General features: G+C 39.2%; 1 protein-coding gene across 3 annotated transcripts; it reads right to left on the bottom strand.

The window, feature by feature from the left end:
- Positions 1-2,306: 2,306 nt before the first annotated feature.
- On the bottom strand, positions 2,307-23,527 carry LOC135629659 (ATP-dependent 6-phosphofructokinase 5, chloroplastic-like). Of its 3 annotated transcripts, none has more exons than XM_065137373.1 (14): positions 23,308-23,527; positions 9,012-9,375; positions 8,714-8,795; positions 7,947-8,020; positions 7,050-7,161; positions 6,410-6,505; positions 6,210-6,311; positions 6,026-6,100; positions 5,669-5,809; positions 5,404-5,520; positions 5,230-5,316; positions 4,740-4,820; positions 2,991-3,119; positions 2,307-2,702 (listed from the first exon to the last, which is right to left on the bottom strand). In XM_065137373.1, the coding sequence occupies exons 1-14, from the start codon at positions 23,456-23,458 to the stop codon at positions 2,535-2,537; spliced, it is 1,779 nt and encodes a 592-aa protein (XP_064993445.1). In that variant the 5' UTR covers positions 23,459-23,527; the 3' UTR covers positions 2,307-2,534. The 3 variants fall into 3 exon arrangements, with proteins under 3 accessions (XP_064993445.1, XP_064993444.1, XP_064993446.1); XM_065137372.1 differs by having other exon boundaries at positions 5,230-5,334; positions 23,308-23,525; XM_065137374.1 differs by lacking the exon at positions 23,308-23,527 and adding an exon at positions 19,310-19,486 and having other exon boundaries at positions 5,230-5,334.
- Positions 23,528-25,057: the final 1,530 nt, after the last annotated feature.

The following is a 25,057-nucleotide window of genomic DNA, read 5'->3' as shown; positions in this document are numbered from 1 at the left end:
TGATGAACTATTGATATCATCTATATTACACCTTTTGAGTGAAATATTGACATATCTAGTGTTCACTCAAGAATATTTTGGAGGACTGATACCATCCTTGAGGAATAGGTATTATTACCTTTGGGTATACAACCCTAAACTGTAAGGATATCTAAAATAGTATCATCCTACCCCATCACATAATTATTTGAATTAGATTCTCCTTTGGGATTATCTAAATCTCATAATTATATGTGCCATTATGAATATTATTTCTTTAATATCATTTAAGACTAATTCTTTAATATTATTTTATAAGTTATTAGTCCAGGTCACTTTGGTGGCTACAAGACTAATGCCATGATATAAAATAAAAATGTCCTATAAATGATAAAACTTTTATTGTAATTCATATCACAAAAGTTTATCATCCTAGGCCACTTTGGCAGCTACTAGTCAAATAGAACTTAGGGAAATGAATTACAAATAATATTCATCAATTTATTTAATTTTTGCTAAGCAATTCAATAATAAAATGACCATAATAATTATTGAATACTAATGCAAAACAGTTCAATAATAAAGAATAATAATTATTATTAAATATTAATGTAAAACAATTCAATAATAAATAACCATAATAATTATTGAACAATAATGTAAAACAATTCAATAATAAAATAACAACAATAATTATTGAACATTTATATAAAGCAGTTCAATAATAAATGACCATAATAATTATTGAACTTTAATACAAAATAATTCAATAATAAATAACAATAATAAATATTGAAATTTAATGCTAAGAAGTTCAATAATAAATAATCATAATAATTATTGAATATTTATGTAAAGCAGTTCAATAATAAAATAACCATAATAATTATTGAACTTTAATAAAAACTCATATGATAATTTCAAACATATACATGTGAATAAATAAATAAAAATTCCAAAAACAATAATTGGATTTTAATTTTATTTACCACATATATAATGAATAATTCATATGAGAAAACCATAAAATAAACCATAATTTATAGTTTTTTTAATCAAAATTAAATCCAATCAAATAATCAAAAAATATAATCATGATTAAAATTAATCATAATTATAATAAATGATATTTATCAATTTTATAATTGAGAATATAACCTAAATTTCTCAATTTCATAATGATAAAAACCGAAAATATTTGATAGGATATAAATCGAAAATATGCGAATGGCAGAACTGTAATTTGGCAGAAATTAGACCCGAGAGCAAAACCGTAAATATGTTGACAGAACATAAATTGTAATTACGATATTTGAAAAGGGTAAAACTGTAAATTTTCAAAAACCCTAGCCTCGAGGACAAAAACGTAAATATGCCAAAACCCTAATCTGCCATCGTCGCCGCCGCCGCCTGCGCGAGCGGCGCTGCCGCTGCTGCCTGCGGCTTGGCCGCCAGTACGCGGCTGCGGGCTGCCGCCTGTGCGCGGCTGCCAGCGACCGCCTATGCGCGGCTGCCAGCGGCAGTTCTAGCCTGTGCGCGGCCACTGCCGCCACGGCGCTGCCGCCGCGGGGCTGCTACTGCTCACGCGCGGCCGCTGCCGCTGCGGCGGTTCCTGCCCGCAGGTGGCTGCTGCCAGCACGCGGCCGCCGCCTGTGCACGGCCAACTCACGCATGGCCGCCACCTGGGCTGTCTGCCTGCGTGCGGCCGACCGTCGCGGATTCTGGCCGTGTGCGACCGGGGTTCTGTGATGCCGTCGCACGGACGAGGTTCTGTGATGCTGTCGCACGAACGGGGTTCTGTGATGCCGTCACGTGGACGAGTTCTGTAATGTCGTCACGTGGACGAGTTCTGTTCTGTAATGCCCGCATATAGGACAGGTTCTGTGATGTCCGTGATTTCAAAAACCTGATACCAATTGTAAGCATAAAAATCTGTAATTATGCTAAGTCAATAATACGGAATTAACCTATCAATACATAGATCCTTTTGATGCCATCCGTTCAGAGATCTTGTAGGAGAATAATCTATGCGTGTCAAGGGTCTACGATGAGATGAGATCTTAAAAGATTTTCTCCGAGGAATCGTTCGTAGTGGACTTAATCTATATTGGCTAAAATATCGCAACGAAACCCAATTAGTTATTCTATTATATATCTTATTCAATTATAAAAGGGCCACATATTCTAACAGAAGTTTCCTCTTATCTTCAAGAACAATAGCTTCAAGCCACCAAACATGGAGTATCTTCAATCCCTAATGAACTTGGCAAGCCAAAATATTTCTATTCTTCTTTGACAAGTACAAACAAAAAATTTGATAACCAAAGTAATTATAACCACCTGGTACTTCAATTATTTCTATTCATTTGTAACAAAACACTGGGAATGCGAAACTTTGAGATCGCTGCTATTTCCCTTCAAATTTATTACATAGAAGAAAAAAAATGACAACCTACGTAATCAATGTGAAGACGGATCCGAACTAACAATGCCCCCGACTCCCCATATTACGATGGAATCTCAACTAACGAACTGCCCCTTGAATGTTATATACTTCATTCGAAGTCAGGTTGGCCAGTGGATGTCAGGCATCGGTGCCACATCCTACTGTTCGGGTCTACATACCTGGTAGATGCAATGACCTCTGTAACAGGAAAGTAGACAAAATGTGTATTGCATATACCTGTTGTGATGCCACTGAACCCAGCAAATGCACCATGTACCTACACATTAAGCAACTGCACCTCAGTCCCCAAAAAGAAATTGCCTAACCACTAGCAGCTGACTGATGCAGAGGCCAGAAGAACTTTCAAGCATTCACTAGCCATAAACATAACTTTGTTCTTAAGGATCAACTGGTCATATTTGCAAAGGTCACAATTTGCTGCAATAACTCTTTTAAGTGTTTCTAAATATCTCGGATGTGGTTGTTCCTCAGAAGCTTGCAATCTAGATTACACCTAGTTTACAAGAGATATCTCTGTGAGAGGTAGAGAAATGCATAGACTTACAGCATTCTGGCCTAGTACAGTGCAGAGGATTGCATCAGACGCATTGGCACGGCAAGCTCGGATCATATAGGTTGGATCAATGTATTTCACATCTGCTGGAATGCCTACATCCTTGAAATGTCTTTTGATCTGTAAAATATGTCATGTTATCCAGAAAAGGCTGCTTAAATATAAGTAAATGCATAAGCTGATCATGTCCTGAACAAGACAGCTCAGATGAGGAAAAATTATGTTGGCCTAAATTTGACATTTGCAGTAGCAATCATTAGATGAAAAATACATGCTTTCTATTAGATGCATGTAACCAACCGCAGCAGTACAATGTTCAAGCTTGAAAGTAGGAAGCATAGCCGTCCCATCTAGAAAAGACTACAACTTATGTCATTTAACTTTGAATTCAAATTAGGATTTCTTGTTATAAATAACGAAGAAACCCTCACACAAATATAATAGACTAAAACTATAAAGTTAAAAACAACTATTCATGAGAAAAGCTAAAATCTAGGGCATGAATCTCTAATTCTCTTCTCTGCACCAACCACACACAAATATGCATCCATACATATTGGCACCTTAATATAAACATGGGTACAACACCAACAAGATGTCATAAGCTTCAATTTTTTGGTTGAACTACATGGATCTTTCCCCACCACTAAATGAAGACTAGGTCTAAATAAGAATCTTCTCTTGCAAAATACTTACAAAGAAAATTCTAAGAGGATATAGTTGCCAGAAAACAAAAGGTTATTTAACTTACACCTCCTATCGTTGTATATTTGCTAAGCTAAAATTAACTACTACTAAAGGTAGAAACAATAGAAATTGATACGAAATGAAAAAGAAAACAAGGTCAAAAGAAGATATGTAATGTTTTCTCTCCATCTAATTATCTCATCCATCACCTTTAGTTTTGACAAACAATGACATGTAAATATACATTCACTTGATCAAGTAACCATATTGGTTATTCGATTCTTTCTAGTTTCATATGCTACGAGTTTTCTACAATAGGGGATGAAAATGTAGATGTAGTTCACATAGATTGCATTAAAAATAATAGGCTACTAAAGATGGAAATTTTTGGTAGAAAACAAATAATTGTTAATTTTTTTATTGGGAAAAAAATATATGACCTTAAATAATATGAACTCACTATAAGATGCATGTCTTATACTTTCAAGCATAATAAGGTGAAATCATGGCCGATTACATCAGCTGGAGACACAAAATATGAGCAATTGAAGATGTGAAAACAAATAACCCTTATATCTTTTATGTTGGAAAGACATGTATGATCTTAAACAAGCAACAAACAACAACATAGATGACATTTTCCTGAATAACCATGAAGTAACAGAAGCCTGGGCCATCAAGCAAGTGTTTGGGCAAGTGGCAATTGATGGTCCTCCTATCTCAGCAGCACTAAGCAAGAGAAATCTCTTCATGCCACTGCTTATTCATTTTAGTGGTTTAGCAGATGTGATGTTTAAAACCTTAGCTTTATCTAATTATCAAACTGCGGTACCCCAATCAGTACTTGCAGTAGCCATAAGGTATTGAACATAATACTTTCTACCTCATTTATTCATTCAGCACAAATTTTATTAATGCTTTAGTTAACACATTTAATAGTTGTCTATTTCATAGCAATTTTCCACTTTACTCTCACAGACTGCACAACACATTGTTCCTTTTAGCCAAAGATTAACTAGATGGTTCTGAAAGAAGGAATTAGTTACAATGAACCTGCTGCTGAACATGAACTCCAATATCACTGAGAACCACATTCCCTGATGCATCTGTTGTATTCGACTTCTTTAGGTATTCCTGAACAACAAGAACAGGCTTGTTATTAGATATGTCTCGAGGAAACTAGTCTTCTACAGCAACAGAAGTAGTAACTTATAGAAGAGTACTCTCTCTAAATCAAAGTACATTCAGTGCCCTTGCATTTCAAGGTGATGTGATCAGGAAGGTATCTATATATGCACCCAGGAACTCAGTGCACTGGGACTGTGAAACATATCATGAAGTCATGCATTAACTTAATGGTGTTCATGAAACTTAGGATGCATAAAGTTTTGCTTCCGGGCATACCATATATTTCAAATCCAAAATATGATAATGTCCTGATATAAGCTGCATAAATATAGAAGAATTCTCTAAATGTATGTACTCAAAAGCACATTATCAAACATAATTCTACATGAGGCTTCAATAAATATCTATAGCTTACTTGTCCTGCTCCTTCAGCAACACAAATTACAGCATTTCCCTTTGTTTTCAGCAGATACTCGAGATGCACTAAGACTCCATTTGGCCCCTCCAATTTAAAAGGTGCCTTCAGTTGCAGGTGGTTCAGTTAATGGTTGTGACAATAATCTGAGAGACTGCTGTGGATACTACTAACCTCTGGAATCAAACAAATGTCAATTTGACCACTAGAAAGTGATGCATGCATGGCTATAAACCCACTGCTTCTTCCCATCAATTTGACCAATCCAATGCCATGGTAAGCACTACGAGCCTAAGTCACAGCAAAGTAAGCAAGTGACAAGGAAAAGTTAGAAGATAGCGTGTTTCTTCTCTGAAAGGAGCAAAGACAGTAATATCAGAAATAAGTTCAAATTCTCTGATCAATAATTTGCATATTGGACAATAAATGAACTTCTTACCTCAATATATGCGGAATTGATTGCCCGCTGAGCTTCCTCTACAGCAGTGTCAAAACCAAATGTTTTGTCCATTAGTAGTATGTCATTGTCAATAGTTTTTGCAACACAGACAATTGATACTTTCAATTTTCTCATGCGGCACTGGCAAAGAAAGGGAACTTATCAACATAAAATTAAACTACAACAGTAACTACAGCTCAGTGTATGAAGCAACATTTACATGATTATCCATAACCTCATAATGATGATAAAGAATAGTAAGGACTTTTACCCGGATACATGTTGTAAGTGCATAATGCAGCACTTAATTAAATGCATAAGGTCATCTCAATTTACCAAGATAGAATTATGCAATACCTCATTATGTATGGCAAGTGCCCCTGCATGTGTCCCATCTCCGCCCAGTACAAAAAGCATATCAATTCTCTTGGCCTGAGTTGTCCAAAAATCACAAATTAGTACCACAGTTGTCAAATGATGCTGGAGAAAGTAATCAACTAAAACTTAACCCAGCTCATTTGCTGATAAAGAACCCAGATACCTGGATGCTATCAACTATATCACTGGTGCTGGGACCTCCTCGGGATACTCCTAGAAAACTTCCACCAGTGAGGTTAATATTTTGAACCACTTGACGCGAAAGCTGCAAAGGAGAAGGATATTTGTTGAATTCAAAGAAATGTGTGTGTAGAGATCCCCAGTAAAATCTTCACTTATGGGAATCGGTGGAGATGTTCTAACCGGCACTTCAGATAATCCCTCATCAGAAAATCCACGGAAACCATATGGAATTCCAACAATATTTTTTACCCCATATTTTTCAAGTGTGAGCACTATCTGAAACCACAAAAACGAAAGTATTATGTCTTCTTCAAAGTAACATTTGATGATAAAAGACTGAAATCTCCTTCTGTGGTACTGCCAAGTATAATAAAGATACTGAACAAGTATCAAGCACACAAGTCGATTACCCTCAGCCTGGGCACTTTATTCAAACAACTATTAGCATAAAGCTAATAGGAGTTCCATGCACAAATAATTTGATAAAGTCTAAAAAGGTCCAAAACAATCTGGCAAACTTCTGAAGGGCTTAAGTTTTAACAGAAACATCAGGCTTGAATCCACTACTTGACAAGCCTTTTCAAGCTAAAACTCAATATAACATGAACCCTAGACCAGAATTTGATATTCTGAGTCAAAAAAATTTTATCATTGATTTATTTTGCTTTTTTTTTTCTTTTATGAAGATGCATGTCTATTGAAATAGATAAAAATTATAGGAATGACATTCAACAAATACATTAGTGCATAAAAGGTGTGTTCTAATGAATCTGTCTGTAAAGATGTAAAAATTAGGTACAGAAAGATCATGATAACCAACCTGCCTAATTACATCATTGAGACCAGGACAAAGCCCTCCACAAGTAACAATTGCAGCTTTTACCTCCCTCGGTTCATAGTATATTTGCTTACGTGGTCCAGCACGGTGCACCCTACAAAGATTAAAAACCATAATTACTATAAAAAATGGAGTAGGAAATGATCATAAACCAAACTACATGATATTTTTGGGATTTTGTACAGTTTTAGAGATGGAAATGATTAAATAAAACATTACAAGAGCCATATCAGAGTTTTGAAAATTTTGTTCTCCAGATACAGCCAAGTCCAGTTCTGATTTACATAAACTTTTAGTCACCTTAACTCATGTTTCAGCATTTTCAGCAACAAAATACAGTATATAAACTTAAAAACTTGGATAGATACATTCAAGCCAATCAAACAAGACATCAACTTAAAAAATACTAGCTTCCTTTTATCATCCAGGTGTAGCAGGGTTTTGATTTCATGCTAAAAATTGTTGAATTCCATAAAGAAAAATCCAATATTACAAAAAATGAATTATCATACTTTTTCAACTTAATGATAATCAATAAAAGGTTTTCTATAATTTAAATGAAACAAACAGTGGAATCCTTTTAAGACTTTATGGCCTCCACAAAATTGGAAGATAGGAGGAACCAGGAAAAAAAGGGCAGAAGAAACAATATCTATTTTACATTATGGCCTACAATTCCACTTGGAATACACTTGAAACCACATGTAGTTTAGAGGAAATTAAAAGAATTGTATAACTGTTGGAATTTTAGATAATACCTCAAATCATATATCCATTGTGGATAACTTTCAACTCATATGTACAACACATACAACATAAGAAAAAATAAAACACTATCATGCTATCAACCGCTCATAGAAGAAAATCACTAGACAATACCATTGTTCTACCCAGCTGCAATCAGGGTCAATGCTCTCAGCACCAGCAGAAGTTGGGGAAGCAAATTTTATAACCTGACAAAAAAAAAGATGTTAGTCTGAACATATACACGTATGTTTAGTATTCAAGGCATTCAAGACCAATCTCTTAGATGATTCATTTGCCGTTGGGGTTAAAGATCTATAAGGCTAGCATACAACTAAAATACAATGAATGAAATACTAAATTGAGTGAAGAAAATATTTAATGTCTCATATGATTAACAATTTGATGCAGGAAATACAGTATTAATGGCCATAATTTCAATTCCACATGGCAGATCTTCCTTCTTGCTATTTCAATATGACATGTTTAAGAGTAAGCATGAACTTCAGGAACATCTGGGAGCCAGCTGTCTAACTACTAATTGGTATGCTCATGTATCTCCTGGAAAAAATGATGATAATAAACATCGAACACAACCAGAGCCATGAAAATGTTTAAAGATAACTGAATATCTATCTAGTCACAGACCCATAGTCATTCTGCCATGGCTCAGTAATCAATTATATATGACTCAAGAAACACTCAAGGCATTCAACAAAAGATGTAATGGAGAAGAAAATTTTGATGGCACTTCATGCAGCTTGAAAGTTGATTTACTTTATCAAACTACAGGCTTTACAATGACCTAGATTAATTAGCCCATGAGAAGCAACATATACTGTATCAAAATACTGAAATGATAAGTAAAGAAAATCAAATATTTATGATAAGCAAGGAAAGACCTTCAGAAGTGCTCTATCATCATCACTCACAAAGCCATTCCAATCTTCTCTTGCTGCACCATTACCAACATCTAAAGTACCTCTGTCAAAACCAAATAACAAAAACAATACCATATACTAAAGACATGCTCTTGCAAAAATCAGCAAGCGGCAGCCATTAACAGGTACAGGCTGCACTGATGAAGAAAAACTCTCTAGGCAAAAAAGAAATCTTGAAGGAAGATTAAACATTTACTAATAATTACACTAGAAGACAAAAGTAAATAAAAAGGGTTGCTTTGCGTAGAATACAAGTCACCTGGTTTTGAGTGAGAATGTAGTTGGCCTTGGCTGAATATCCAGAACATCCCTCAAATGTGGTAAATTGAACCGCTTATCAAAATCCTCTAGGAATTTTTTTTTCCAGTCTGGATCATTAAAGTCAATTTCTGGTTTAACAACAATTGGTCTAGGATTTGTCATCTGGGATTCAGCTCTAATAACTCTCTCAAATCTTCTGATCTTTAAATTTCTGAAATTCACCAATGGGTGAATTGGGCAAAACTGTCTACCATGTTGCTGCACATTAATTAAATCAACTCCATTAATTGATGAAGCCAGAGCCATTCTCCAAATGTAGAAGAGTTGAGAAGATCCAATGAAGCAAACTGGAATACAAGAACCTGAAAGTATCAAAAGGTTGTAATTTATGACTACATTCAATTTTCAGTTATTATGGAGAACCATGTTGAGAAAACTAAAAATAATAACGATTAAAATGGACCTTGCAAACATATAATGGAATCCAGTCTTAACATAAATAAGCATATTACTATTCTCAAATAGTGTGCAATCAGGATGCATTAAATCTGTCCAGAATATGATAAGAAAAACATATTTAAGACAATTTCAAATAATAATTTGTATGAGCTAAAATTAATCACATAGAAGAAAAGAACTTTCTTGAGGCTCTAAAACTAAGACTTTCGTTCTATACACAATATTAAAAAAGACATTCCAACGCTGCAGAAATCCAGTAATCAGCAATATGTAGCAGTAAATCACTGAGAAATTAATAAAGCCAAAAGGAGGGAAACAGATGTTGAATCTCGGATTTTGATGATGAAGTCAATTGTCATTTGTTGTCTAATGTATGTGTTGAGATAAGTGTGCAGGATTAACTACGATGAAAGTAAGACATGCAGCAGGAGTTGCGCCGGAGTCATAACAATGATCACGTTGGGAGTTCGATGGCTCGACGGAAGTTCGGACAGTCGTCGGAGGTTCTGCGGGAACAAATCCGAGAAGTCCAGAAGCTTGCCAAAGGAGCTCGTCGGAACTTGCCAAGTGGATCGTCGCAATCCAGGAGTTTGCCAGAAGTCCGCAGGAGCATCACCGAGGGTTCATCGGATGATCGACGGAAGTTCGCCGGAAACTCGCCGGAAGAAGCGAGTGACGCACTGAAGCAAGCTGCAGAATATGTCTTAGGAAATAATCGTAGTTAGCACTTTGATTAAGTTAGAAATGGGAGGTGATCCCATTAGCTTAATCCTGGGGCAATTGGGCCCTTGAAGAACTCAAACTGGGTCGAATGGTTCAACCCATTCGGACCCAGGTTGCTGTGGGAGGTGCAACCGCCCAGGCAGGGAGGTAGCACCGCCCAGGCTATGTCTCCCAGCGAGACTGGGCGGTGCAACCGCCCCAGCCAAGAGGTGCAACCGCCCAGAGGCTCAGTCTTCGAGCTCTGCCAGGCGATGCAACCTCTCCAGTCAAGCAGTGCAACCGCCTAAGCTCGGTCCTCGAGCTCTGGCAGAGAGGTGCAACCACCCCTGACAGAGGTGGCACCGCCCAGAGGCTCAGTCTTCGAGCCCTGCCAGGCGGTGCAACCTCTCCAGTCAGGAGGTGCAACCGCTTGATCCCGGAATTCCGGGATTTGATCGTTTTGAGCTCCAAATTTAAACTGGGTTGGGGCCTATAAATACCCCACCCATTCAGCACTGAAGAGATACAGACCTACACCGAATTCTTGATCTTTTCTGTGATTCTAAGAGCTCAAATTTGTGTAAAGTCCAAAAGTTCTCCTCTTTCTGTTCTTCAAGTCTTGAGTTGTAAAGAGAGGAGAGAAAGGTTCTGTAAGGGTTGTCTCCTGAGCCCGTCAAAAGGAGTGAAACTGTAAAAGGGCAGTTGGCCTTCGCTTATTGAAGGAAGGCCTCTAGTTGACGTCGGTGACCTCGTTGGTGGAGGAAGCCAAAAGTGGAGTAGGTCAAGACTGACCGAACCACTCTAAATCTCTGGTTTGCTTTTATTTTGAGTACTTTATCATTACTGCAAACCTCCTACATAGCTACTGCTCTCTGCGCTTTTACGAACAAGTTTCTAAGTTCTGATCTTTCCGAATCTGCATTCAAACGTAAATCGGTGTTTTCGTACGATCTTTACATTGCAGTTTACATTTACGTTTTGATTCTATTTATAACTGCAAACTGTCTTCTGCGCTTTTACGAACGAGTTTCTTTGCAGTTTACGTTTACGTTTTGATTCAATTTTTAGACGCAAACTGCACTTAGACGCAAACTGCGCTTAGACGCAATCTGAGCTTAGACGCAAACTGTGCTTAGACGCAAACTACGCTTAGACGCAATCTGAGCTTAGATGCAAACTGCGCTTAGATACAAACTGCGCTTAGACGCAATCTGCATTTAGACGCAAACTGCATTTAGACGCAAACTGCGTAAACTGCGCTTAGACGCAAACTGTGTTTGGACGTAAACTGCACTTAATCATAAGTAATCTTAGAATCGGCTTTTGCATCAAAACAGTTTTTATCGAACGAACGCAGCTTTCGTTTTTAATCGCTGAAAGATTTTCGCTGTACTAATTCACCCCCCCCCCCCCCTCTTAGTGCTCTCGATCCTAACAATTGGTATCAGAGCACGGTTAACTCTCAAACGGATTAAAACCCAAGAGAGATGGCTTACGCCGGAAACCAAGAGGGCCATTCCATTACACGTCCACCCATGTTTAATGGGACGGACTACACCTATTGAAAGACCCGAATGAGGATCTTTCTTATTTCTATGGACGTTGAACTCTGGAATCTTGTCGAGAATGGTTTTTCAAAGTCTTCTCTTCCAATGATCGATTGGAACGATTCGGAGAAGAAGGCTTTCGCTCTTAATGCAAAGGCTATGAATGCCTTATTTTGCGCACTTGATAAAAACGAGTTTAATCGTGTTTCGATTTGTGAAACTGCATTTGATATTTGGCACACACTCGAAGTGACTCATGAAGGCACAAGTAGAGTGAAAGAGTCAAAAATCAATCTTTTGTTACACTCTTTCGAACTTTTTCGGATGAAACCGAGTGAGACTATTGGCGACATGTTTACCCGTTTCACGGATGTTGTCAACGGTCTAAAAGGACTCGGAAAAAGTTTTTCGGATTTTGAGCTCGTAAATAAGATTCTAAGATCCCTTCCTAAGAGTTGGGATCCTAAAGTCACTGCTATTCAAAAGGCAAAAGATCTAAACAACTTCCCTCTTGAAGAACTAATTGGGTCATTAATGACCTACGAGATGACTTGCAAAGCTCATGAAGAGCAAGAAGACATCCTTCCAAAGAACAGGAAGGATATGACACTTAGAACTTTGGAAGATCACTTGAAAGAAAACTCAAGTGATGAGGACTGTGATGATGACTTGGCACTTCTAACAAGAAAATTTAAAAAATTCATTAAAAGAAACAAGTTTAAGAATGACACTAAAAGTAAACTTGAACCCAAGAAAGACCAAGTTATTTGCTATGAGTGCAAAAAGCCAGAACACTACAAGAGTGATTGTCCCCAAGCCAAAAAGAGAATAACAAAAAGGGCGCTCAAAGCAACATGGGATGATTCGAGCGCATCTGAAGAAGAGGAGTATAACACCGAGCAAGTTGCTCATTACGCCTTAATGGCCATCGGAGAGCAGGTAACGAATTTATTAGATGCTGATTTATCTTTCGATGAATTATTAAATGCCTTTCATGACTTATTTGATGAATGCAAGATTATCAATAGAAAATACAAATTGCTGAAAAAGGAGCATGATAGTCTTACTTGTGATTTTGATAAGTTAAAAATTGAATATCATGATAGTTTAAATTCATGTATCAAATGTCATGATCTAGAAACTCTCCAAAAAGAAAACCTGCTACTTAAGGACACCTTGAAGAAATTCGAGGTTGGTAGCAAGTCTTTGAACATGATCCTTGCAAACAAGGGTCACGTTCCAAAAAGAAGTGGAATTGGATTTGTGAGAAGTCCTCACCTAAATCCAACCACCTTTACAAAAGGCCCTATCTTACATGTTCAACACCAAGCAAAATGTAACTTTTGTTGCAAAATTGGACATAAGACGCGTTATTGTCCATTCAAGAAAATTAGTCCAAACAAATTGATTTGGGTTCCTAAAGGAACCATGATAAGCTCTATGCAACATGATAAACAATGTAGATCTATCTTTGAGGCACTCAAAAGCAAATGGGTACCTAAAAATCATCCTTTCTTGTAGAAACCCACACCATCGCAAGCTAGGAGCAAGAGATGGTACCTTGATAGTGGATGCTCAAGGCATATGACCGGAGATCCATTCTCTAAGCTCACTAGCATAGACGAAGGCTATGTCACCTTCGGAAACAACAACAAGGGTAAAATCACAAATGCGACCTAGATACAATCCTGTTTAACTTTTCAAGAATTAGAAGCGTATGATTCCCAAATTCACATATCCCTGGATTTTCGAACCCATCAATTTCATCCTTTCATAACCTTCTAATTTAACTCGTATCATGAAATGACTAACTCTGTCATGAACTTGCAAGACTTATCAACTTGAAGAAACTATCACAAACATGTGTACGACATTGAGAATGTGCACATTAAAAATCTACCTTGATCGAGCCAAAGTCCCTGTCTTAAAATGAAAATTCTTACGTAATTACGTAAGTAAAGTTGATTACTGGGAATGAAAACTCTCCTCAGAAAAATTCTCAGATCAGAACAAGTGTTCACCAGGCGGTGGCACCGCCCCAGCTGGAGGTAGCACCTCCAGCTGTCACATGTTGCAAGCGGTTGCACCGCTCCAGCCAGAGGTGCAACCGCCCGCAACTCTGCCCCTTTATAACTCTAGCTAGGGCCGGCGGTGAAACCGACCCCAACTCATTTCCTTCCCTCCTCTACTCTCCTAAGCCTCCGCCATCCCCATTTCCCCCATCTTAGCATCCCAAATACCCTTCATTTCGAAGCAAAGCATCAACATTCCTTCCCTTGAAGATCCCTCTCTTGAAGATCACATTAAGGTACTCTCTAAGAAGCCCTTAAACTCTGTTCATTTACTTTTGCTCATCACTATTATTCTAAACAGCAGTAGTTATGGGATCTAGAAGATCCTCAAGGGACAAAGGAAAGAGGAGATTAGTAGAAGACTTTGATTCCACCCTTTTCGATTCAAAATACCATGCTGAAAAATTTTTCTATTTTGAACTTAGGAATGTCAACAAGGGAAAATACATAGATTTAAGTGAGCTAAGAGGCTTAGAGACAATCCAGTGGTTTGTAAACTTAGATCTACTCCCTATCTTACAAATTAATGAACCCATCTATCCAAGACTAGTAAGATTGTTTTACAACAACATACTAGTAGATGAAGAAGAAAGGATGTCCACCTATCTCTTAGGACAACATATTTCAATTACGGATAGATTCATTTACGACATGATAGGCATTCCCATGAAAAGTAGAGGACTTTACTTTAGAGGATCATGGGATGATGAAAATGTTGGAACAACATACGTTGAAGCTCTACAAACAATTTTTGCCAATCCGAACTTAGAATTTGTTCCTAAAAGTTGTGAACATTTACTACCTCTAAACACTAAGGTACTTCATCACATCCTAACTAGCATCATTCTTCCTAAACAATATCATCATGATAAAGTAAGCCAATTAGAATTAGGAACTATGTATATGATCATGAAAGGAAATGACATCTGTCTTGGTTATCTTATCCAACAAAACATGTTGGAACTATCTAAGAAAGACATGATGCTCCCATATGGTGGTATAATAACTAGAATAATGAAAGCCTATGATATTCTAATACCACCGGAAGAAGAAGTAATAAAAGTAGATAGATTTAGCATAATTAATAAAAATCTACTTCACCGATTAAGATGTTTTTATAGAAACGGTAACTGGGTTAGAATGTCAAGAAGAACTGATCCCTCTCAACCTGAACCAGAACCGGAAACACCAGTCTTTAGGGGTACCCAATCTCCTCCGATCTGTCCCTTTGAGGAAACACATCCGGTTGAGCAAACTCACACATCATCTATCGAAGATATTGGGATTCGAATGGACCGATTCGAACAAAGACAAGAACGGCTTAAACTTCGACAAGATTAAATCCTAACTGAGCTGCAGCAAATTCATCGACAATTTGACTCTTTATTTAGGCACTTTAACCTTCCACCTCATGAATGAGCTTGTATAAACACAATCATCCGTTGTTATAAACTCCTCATGGACTTTGTCCTTGATATGGCATGTTGAAAACTCCTTATATTACTCGTCATGAAGGACTTTGTCTTTGATATGGTTACCTGATATGTTGTAAACTCCATATGTTACTCTTTACCTTGATCTATAAGCATATGCAAAGTTACAAACATCTCTTGTTGTTTATTGAAACTAAATGTTTTTAAAAATCAGTAGCTTACTCATATCCGAATGCATGTAAGAGTTCATCTTATTTTCGGTTTGAATACTCCTGTACACTCTTATGAAAACTTTTTGAAAAATGAGTTTCCTCCTTCAAGCAACGAACTATAACATAACAAGGAGAAGAGATATTCAAAGTATTATATGTGTCATGCCTTCTTTTATATGCTTGATAACCTGTTGGAATCACATCTACCATGCTTTTTGATAATGCTACCATGCTTTTTGTTGATGACAAAGGGGGAGAAAAATATGAATCCAAAAAATATGAATTGATATGGTTGCTATTACTGATGTTATGATTAGGCCATACCTGCTATCACTGATAATGATATGGTTGCTATTACTGATGTTGATATGGTTGCTATCACTGATGTTATGATTAGGCCATACTTGCATCACCAAGAAATATATGATTGCCATATGCCCTGTATCAAGATATCAAACAAATATTTGCATCGTACGAACTGATATCTTACCATGTGATGCAATGCTACACTTGCTAAAATATTCGAAATGTGTACATCATGTAATGATATCAAAATCTTGCTTCACAGTTTTACATGTCGATATCTTACAATATGATGAATTGCTACAATAACCATCATTCAAATTTGTTAATGTATGTCAAGCCTTGACATCATCTTCAAAGAGATACATTATGATAGGAATCATGATGGGAATATGTCTCTTGAATTTATAAAGTTTTAAATTCAAGAAGTATGGCATATAGACAGGGGGAGTTAAGGTTAACTCCATTATCAATTGATTATCATCATCAAAAAGGGGGAGATTGTTGAATCTCGGATTTTGATGATGAAGTCAATTGTCATTTGTTGTCTAATGTATGCGTTGAGATAAGTGTGCAGAATTAACTACGATGAAAGTAAGACATGCAGCAGGAGTTGCGCCAGAGTCATGACAATGATCACGTTGGGAGTTCGAGGGCTCGACGGAAGTTCGGACAGTCGTCGGAGGTTCTGCGGGAACAAATCCGAGAAGTCCAGAAGCTTGCCAAAGGAGCTCGTCGGAACTTGCCAAGTGGATCGTCGCAATCCAGGAGTTTGCCGGAAGTCCGCAGGAGCATCACCGAGGGTTCATCGGATGATCGACGGAAGTTCGCCGGAAACTCGCCGGAAGAAGCGAGTGACGCACCGAAGCAAGCTGCAGAATATGTCTTAGGAAATAATCGTAGTTAGCACTTTGATTAAGTTAGAAATGGGAGGTGATCCCATTAGCTTAATCCTGGGGCAATTGGGCCCCTGAAGAACTCAAACTGGGTCGAATGGTTCAACCCATTCGGACCCAGGTTGCTGTGGGAGGTGCAACCGCCCAGGCAGGGAGGTAGCACCGCCCAGGCTATGTCTCCCAGCGAGACTGGGCGGTGCAACCGCCCCAGCCAAGAGGTGCAACCGCCCAGAGGCTCAATCTTCGAGCTCTGCCAGGCAGTGCAACCTCTCCAGTCAGGCGGTGCAACCGCCTGAGCTCGGTCCTCGAGCTTTGGCAGAGAGGTGCAACCGCCCCTGACAGAGGTGGCACCGCCCAGAGGCTCAGTCTTCGAGCCCTGCCAGGCGGTGCAACCTCTCCAGTCAGGAGGTGCAACCGCCTGATCCCGGAATTCCGGGATTTGATCGTTTTGAGCTCTAAATTTGAACTGGGTTGGGGCCTATAAATACCCCACCCATTCAGCACTGAAGAGATACAGACCTACACCGAATTCTTGATCTTTTCTGTGATTCTAAGAGCTCAAATTTGTGTAAAGTCCAAAAGTTCTCCTCTTTCTGTTCTTCAAGTCTTGAGTTGTAAAGAGATGAGAGAAAGGTTCTGTAAGGGTTGTCTCCTGAGCCCGTCAAAAGGAGTGAAACTGTAAAAGGGCAGTTGGCCTTCGCCTATTGAAGGAAGGCCTCTAGTTGACGTCGGTGACCTCGTCGGTGGAGGAAGCCAAAAGTGGAGTAGGTCAAGACTGACCGAACCACTCTAAATCTCTGGTTTGCTTTTATTTTGAGCACTTTATCATTACTGCAAACCTCCTACATAGCTACTGCTCTCTGCGCTTTTACGAACAAGTTTCTAAGTTCTGATCTTTCCGAATCTGCATTCAAACGTAAATCGGTGTTTTCGTACGATCTTTACATTGCAGTTTACATTTACGTTTTGATTCTATTTATAACTGCAAACTGTCTTCTGCGCTTTTACGAACGAGTTTCTTTGCAGTTTACGTTTACGTTTTGATTCAATTTTTAGACGCAAACTGCACTTAGACGCAATCTGCGCTTAGACGCAAACTGCGCTTAGACGCAATCTGAACTTAGACGCAAACTGCGCTTAGACGCAATCTGAGCTTAGACGCAAACTGCGCTTAGATGCAAACTGCGCTTAGACGCAAACTATATTTAGACGCAAACTGCATTTAGACGCAAACTGCATTTAGACACAAACTGCGTAAACTGCGCTTAGACGCAAACTGTGTTTGGACGTAAACTGCACTTAATCATAAGTAATCTTAGAATCGGCTTTTGCATCAAAACAGTTTTTATCGAACGAACGCAGCTTTCGTTTTTAATCGTTGAAAGATTTCCGCTGCACTAATTCACCCCCCCCCCCCCCCCCCCCCCTCTTAGTGCTCTCGATCCTAACAACAGAAGGGAACAGTTGGTGGACAGGAAGAAAATTTGGGGTATTAATGAAGAATTTCAGAGGGAAAGAAATGGGAAGGATCCATAACGGGTGTAATAACTTAGATACCTTCTGCATTTCTGACTTATCTGGCAACACCTAATCCTAATGTAAGATCGAGGTAGGGCTTTAATCCTAATCTTAAACCAATTCCCATAGGCGAAAACTGTGCTGATGTAGCAAGAATTACAAAAAATTTTAGGGCTTCCCAAGATCACATACAGAATTAAGGTAAGAAGGTGCATAATTAATCATTTTCCAAACAGATAACCGTCCCAAAAAAGAATATAACCAAGCTCCATGTAAGAGATAGGATCAATCATAGCCTCAAAATCTAATCTTGCGATTAGAAATTGCAAGAACTATCTTGAAAGTTCGGATCCATAACTCCAAGTTCTACATGTAATAAAGCACAATCAAATCCAATACCATTCCACAGCTCATTTACTACAAGATTCACAAAAGGATCAGTGACTTCTTACCTACATTTTTTTTAATCAAAAAAACCAAGATTCATGTTATATCTTGGAACGAAACCCATCGTTGAAATTACTAATTAGAAGAACCATCTTCAAAATTCGAATCCACAGCTCCAAGCTCTACATGTAACCAAGATAACAACCAAATGCAATACAATCCCACAACCCATCTACTACAGGATTCAGAGAAGGATCAGCGATCAATTTTCTCTCAGTTACCTACAAATTTACGTCAAGAAAACCAAAAACCCAAGCTCCCTATCGAAAACAGGTATCCGCACAGCCTACCGACACACTTTCTTTAAATTATAAATTACAACAACTATCATGAAAACTCGGATCCACAGGTCCGAGCCCCATGTAACCAAGATCGCGATCAAATCCAATAGAGCCCCACAACACATCGACCACAAGCTTCACAGCACGATTGGTGACCAGGTCTTTCGCACTTACCTACAAATTTACCTGACATGGCCTTGAGAGCTTAAGCTACAAGAATCAGCTTCAAGGTTCAGATACAGGACTCCCGAGTCCCACATATAACCAACATCACAGCCAAACCCAACGCGATCCCACAAACCTTCAACCACAAGATTCACAGAACGATCGGCGATGGTCATTTTCTTTTCCGTTCACCCAAAGATTTACGTCAAAGAAACACCCAAGAAAACATTAGAAAAATCCGTCTAAGAAGGAGAAAGCGACCTCGGGTTAATCGGGAAGCCGATCGTAGGGCGGGAGAGGAGATGAGAGCCTTTGATTCTCGAAGGAATCGCCCTTCGCATGCAACAAACACCTTCAACGGTCGTCCGCCGGAGCGGAGAGGGGAAGGTGGGGAGGGCCTTTTATTATGCACGAGCGCAATGCGGTCAACGGCGTACCGGAGGTGGTACCGCGGTCAGGTTACCGCCCCTGCCGATTTCCTCGGAGAGCGCCGTGACTTGGGAAGGCTGGTTACGATTCGTCCGTTCTTTCTTCGTAAATGCACACCCGTCGGCATGGAGCGAGTCGCCGCTCGCCTGTGTCGTGTAAGTCACCGGACAGTGAAGCTTGGACCTGCTGTCACTCGGAAGCTTGGCCCGCGTTTTCTCATTGGTCGCCAGATGCGAGCCCCACCGATAGCAACCAGCGGAAGCCGCCTTCCCATGTCTGGTGCTCAGACCACTTCGTTTTATCCACCAAATTTTAAAAAAAAAATCCAAAAAAATATTAAATTTTCGCTTTTTTTTGGAAGAACGACTCTTTTTCTTTATTTTCATTCGTCCTATGTTTAAAAAATAAAAATTATCTCTAGTATATACCACGTCGATCGTTATATCTATCCCTTCATGAGGTTTCATAGTCTGGGCTACAAGATCCGCCATTGTTCGACGATATCAATACGGGAGACAAGGTTGAGAATAATAAGATGGTCAAAATGCGACCTTTGCCTCGTTATAAGACCTGTAGATTTATACCACGTTGACCATTAAGCCCTCACAATGCATCACGATTGTTGACTTATGCAAAGGGGAAGGAGGTAATCACAATGGAGCTTCCCCTTCCTCTTGCCTCACATAATCCACTATGTCAAGCGTTAGGTATTAAGTATCACCCGTACCTCCTTCTCGAGTTGCTTTGCTCCTGTTTAGCACAAGAGCCCAAATCTAGGAGATGGAAGAGGGGGTCGAGAACGCCCTCCTTGAAGATGGTATGACAATAGGCATCCAAGGTGGAGGCAAGGAAGAAAACAACAATAACAGTATGAGTTATGACGGAGATCAACGATAACGACGAAGGCCTTGTGGTAAGGCCTTAGCGACACCTTAGCATTGGCGAATGAGCTGAGATGACAGACAAGAGCAATGATGACGAGGATGGAGGCTATGGTTAAGGGCCTTAGGATAGCAACAATGAACAAGAGCAAAAGCATGCTCATGCTCGAGCGTAATAGATAAGAGTGAGAGTAGAGACGACAGATGAGGATATGATAGACAAGAGGCGAAGGCGATCACGATAAGACAAATATGATGGTCGACGATATATAGGTCAAGGATTATCTTATATTTTAAAAAATAAAAAGCATGATGTGAGAATGAGGCAAAGGGAGAACGCTCTATTGAAAAAATAAATAAATAAATAAATAAATAAATAAATTTTTTTTAAGAATTTACCCTTATAAATTTTAAGTCGGATTAAAAGAAAATAAAAAACAAAACAAAACATAGAAGATTCTCCCTCTTTAGGTCAAGCTATAGAAAAAGGTTAATGACAGTATAAAAAAATTTGCCACTAATTGAACCCTATAGTACGCACAAGGATTGAATGGACATACTAGAAATTTTTATCGCATCCAAGCTGGCGAGGTAGATCCTGTGTACAGTCATACACCGTGTAATCGATCAAAGGTCTACCAAAAACCAACTAGCTATCAATATCCATGAACATTCCATATTCGGTCTTAAGCTTAACCATCAGACTTCTCTCAGCATCATCTGAGACTGTCTTGTCTTCCCAGAAAGGAGTCGTCTTGCCCGGTGGTGCACGTGGTACTTCTCAAAGATGTCCTTGCCTTGTAAATACCAGAAGAGCGTGATCGCTTTGTCGAGGACAACCTCTACATCCTCTTCACTAAAACCTTTCAGGCCATTACAGAGTTTGTCATCGACACACAGGGAAATGAACTCCAAACACTTTTCATTCAGAAGGTGCTGAACAACCTCCACAGGATCCTTCAGTCCCTGTGGATCAGTCACCAACTGTTTCCCGGTGTCTCGAATGTGTGAAGCCATGAGATCTCTTATCGTCGAAACACCTTCAGTAACTCGCAGAGCAAACTGTACAGTCTGCTTAAATCTACATATTCATCATCTAAAAGCATATTAACAAGGCCAGAGTTCTCCATACGAACCAATCCCTTCATGTGGTTAGTGATCAACTCCTTCTCTACAACACGATTTTTGGTTCAGTTTTAGCATCAAGCCACCTCTCAGCTTGTTTAAGGTCCTCGCCACAGTCACAGCTTACAATGAGCTGCTGAGATCGCTGCTACAAAAACCAGCTGAAACATCCAAGAAGAGCTTCTCAAAATCTTTTCGATACACTGAAGATCCCAAATCCATTACCAGCTGAAGCATCCAAGAAGGGATTCTCAAAATCTTTTTGATATTTTGATACACTGAAGATCCCAAATCCATTAGCATCTTTGTTGCATTCCTTATCAACCCTCGATCTACAACTTCACCTGTGCTTTGGTGTGCTCCCTCTTTATGTGTAAGCTCAAAAAAACTGTACTCTGTTCTTAAGCAACCTCAATCGGCTGTGATATTTCTTTTAGGTGGTTTGTCATGGTGGTCACAAGTCCAGAGTACAGTTTTTCTCCATGTTTGTGAAGCACCATATTATAAGCATTCCTGGATTTGTAAGAACCTCAAATGAAAATAAAATTAACAAATTGCCAAAAAAATTCATAGGCTACTAACTTGACACATGAAATTTGGCAAATATTATCAAGGAAGAACAATTGACTCAGCTCTTTCAAAAGCCTTATTGGAGGCTTCTGCTGTTAGAATATTTGCTCATAAACTACTGTTAATATGATACCGGTTGTGAGACGAGCATGGAAATTACTAGTTGATTGGATATGCTGATTGCGAATGGGTAGGAGGTCAAACCTTTGGAGAAGGTTGTGTCCTTGTTTCCTAGTGGCATCAGGAGGCTAGTCTTGCAGTGCAAAGATAAACTCCCATTTTTCGTTTGCAAAATTTATTATATATTAAAAAATAAAAATATTCATGTGCAAGATGAAAGTCGAAGGAGAATTAGAAGAAAGAAGAACTAAATATTATTCTCATATGGCTAAGGATTGAAGAGGATATTAGATATGTTCCATAACCTAACAATATAAGTTTTTGAGTTGTATTGAAATCCGATTCTATGCATATTTGACTTGACCAATTTGACTCCAACCCATTGATTCAACTTTGAGTTGGTTCCACACAAAAGTAGATTTAGTTTTTGTCATAATATTACTCTAATGCATGCTTTCTCGATATCCCCATGAATTTTCTTTTCTTGAATGGTAAATGACGAATATGGGATTTGTTCCTAGGTCCTTGAGATAAGATCTCGAAATGAACTAACAACATATTGCCAGCTAAATTAGTAGCCAATAAAGGAACTATACCATTAACTTAATGCGAGCATGAATAACGCAAGTTCTTGAATGAACAACATCTTTACTAGCTAATTTGGGGGTCGATAAAGGAGTTACAGTGATAATTAACACGAAGTATTACTGAAGTAAGTTTTTGAAAGGCGAGATTTTATCCCAAGACCTTAAAATGAACTGTCAATTATCATCAAAATTAGTAGCAGATAATGAAATTATACTAATAACTCATAGCAAGCATGAGCAAAAAAAAAAAAAATCCTTAGTATAAAGAATATCTTCAGCAGTCAATTTGGTGGCCGACGAAGGAATAATGGAAATAACTTAGAGCACGAACAAGTCAAGTTCTTGTAAAATCTCTTATGGTTTGCGCTGAAAAATCTAACCAAATACACACCGCGAGACGAATGCTCGATGATATGCCTGACAGACTAAAAACCATATCATAGCTCCAGATAACCCAACCAGCGCGTCCAAGTTTAGACCGCCAGAAAATCTAACGATGAAAGATGCAAACTGTTAAATTCAAGGGTCATGGATCAAAATCATGTACCTGGAGAGTTCTTCAAAGCTGAGACCGCCGGTATTGTGTGTGTAAATCTCGTGGAAGGCATTCTCGAGCACCTTCCAGGTCTCCTCGGCGCCAGATTCACCCGACGCTTGAACGCCTCGATATTGAAGTTTCGCTTCTTCTGGGTGCTCATCGGGTCCGGCGAAGCAACCACAGGGCTTCGAAATCGGAGGCGGAAGAGAGGGTTCAATTGATTTAATCTAATCATGTTTCGAGTAGTATCACATCCATTTGATATAAATTTAGTGGTGAGAGGTGTTATTTATAATTATTTTTTTTTTTTGGCTCAAACCTTACTCAGTGCAAAATATCTTTCATTCTTATATGAAGACGGAGAGTATAGTGGGCATGGATTCCATGCCCGTCGCCAATCTAAACCATCCGATTCGACTCGGGTGCTACATTGGCCACCCCATCACGCCTCATTCGACGACCGTGACTTGCGATGTCAGATTTGGCTAACCAAATAGATCGCCCTCGATAAGTCGGCCCGGCCCGCACACAAAAGGCCGGGCCAAATCACCCGTGAAAAAAATTACACAGGCGAATAGATCCACGTGGATAGATTTTCCCTGCGTTACTTAGTCCGGAAATACTAACCCTACCCGACGGCGCTGACCCCATTCTCCCCCTCCCTTGTGAAGGAAGAATGCTCGTGGGGTCCTCTCCCCAATCACTCACAAGGCCCCCTCTAGAGGCTATTCACCAACGTGTACCCAATGTTCGTAAACAATGTGACCGTATATTAACGATGCGATGAAATTTCATTGTGTGTATATATATATAGTCATATGTACTTTGATGTCTCAGTCATGGTGTGTCGAAAATAGGAACAATTAGGCAATCGAGGCCATCCAAATTTATTGCCCACGAGGCTGCAATAAATAATGGGGGACAGATCCCTTGTTACTTCTCAGTCAAAGAACAGGCTTCTTCCCTCACGAAACACCGTAACGCAACCTTAGGTGGTGGAGCCCACGATACATGTTTGGGAGAAATCCTGAGCCTTGTCTGAGCCGATGCGGGAGATCCTCACCGAAGGACAGAGCCGTCTACGCCTTAATTTTCGTGCTCTCTGGGTGTTGGACTTTTTGAGCCAACGCTTGGGGTCTTCTACAGTTGACGTCCGATAGATTATTGGGTGAAACGACGGACCCCGCGGCGGGGCCGACAGTTTCGGCTTGTCTTTTTCTCTTCCAGCACAGTCGTCGGATTGCTTCTTTGTCTCCACTCAGATGCTGGCGCCAATCTCGTGCGTGATCAACAGTCGCGGTGGTCGGCCGGATATATAATTCCCCGGCTTTTGTTGAGGGAATGCATCCAGCTCCTGCCTATTGGATTTTCTTTCTCTGCAAAAAGTCTTGGAGGTTTCTCCAAGGTTTTCCTAGTCATGGAAGATGGCTCTGTTCCGGAGATGGTCTGTAAGGTACCAGAGTTGCAAGATGTGTCCTGCTCTGAGCGTGCAGCACGCCTCGAGCCAACGAGTTTGACCTTACATCGCACGGTATATGATCCTTCTTGTCATATTGATCTATACATGTAGTTGTTTAGAGTCAGCTGGTCATCTCCTCTTTATCAATATCACTGGGTTTTCTCTGCCTTCTTTTATAGCCATGCATATCAAGTAAGAAAGAAACGATGCAATGGAGAAGCCAGAGATGAGCAAGATGGGAGAAATTTAACCATGGACGCGAGCAGAAACTAAGCTACTGATAGGACCTGCTAAGAAGGC

This window comes from Musa acuminata, chromosome BXJ3-1 (genome assembly GCF_036884655.1).
Source record: "Musa acuminata AAA Group cultivar baxijiao chromosome BXJ3-1, Cavendish_Baxijiao_AAA, whole genome shotgun sequence".
Taxonomy (NCBI): Eukaryota; Viridiplantae; Streptophyta; class Magnoliopsida; order Zingiberales; family Musaceae; genus Musa; species Musa acuminata.
This window is presented reverse-complemented; position numbering and strand designations above follow the sequence as displayed.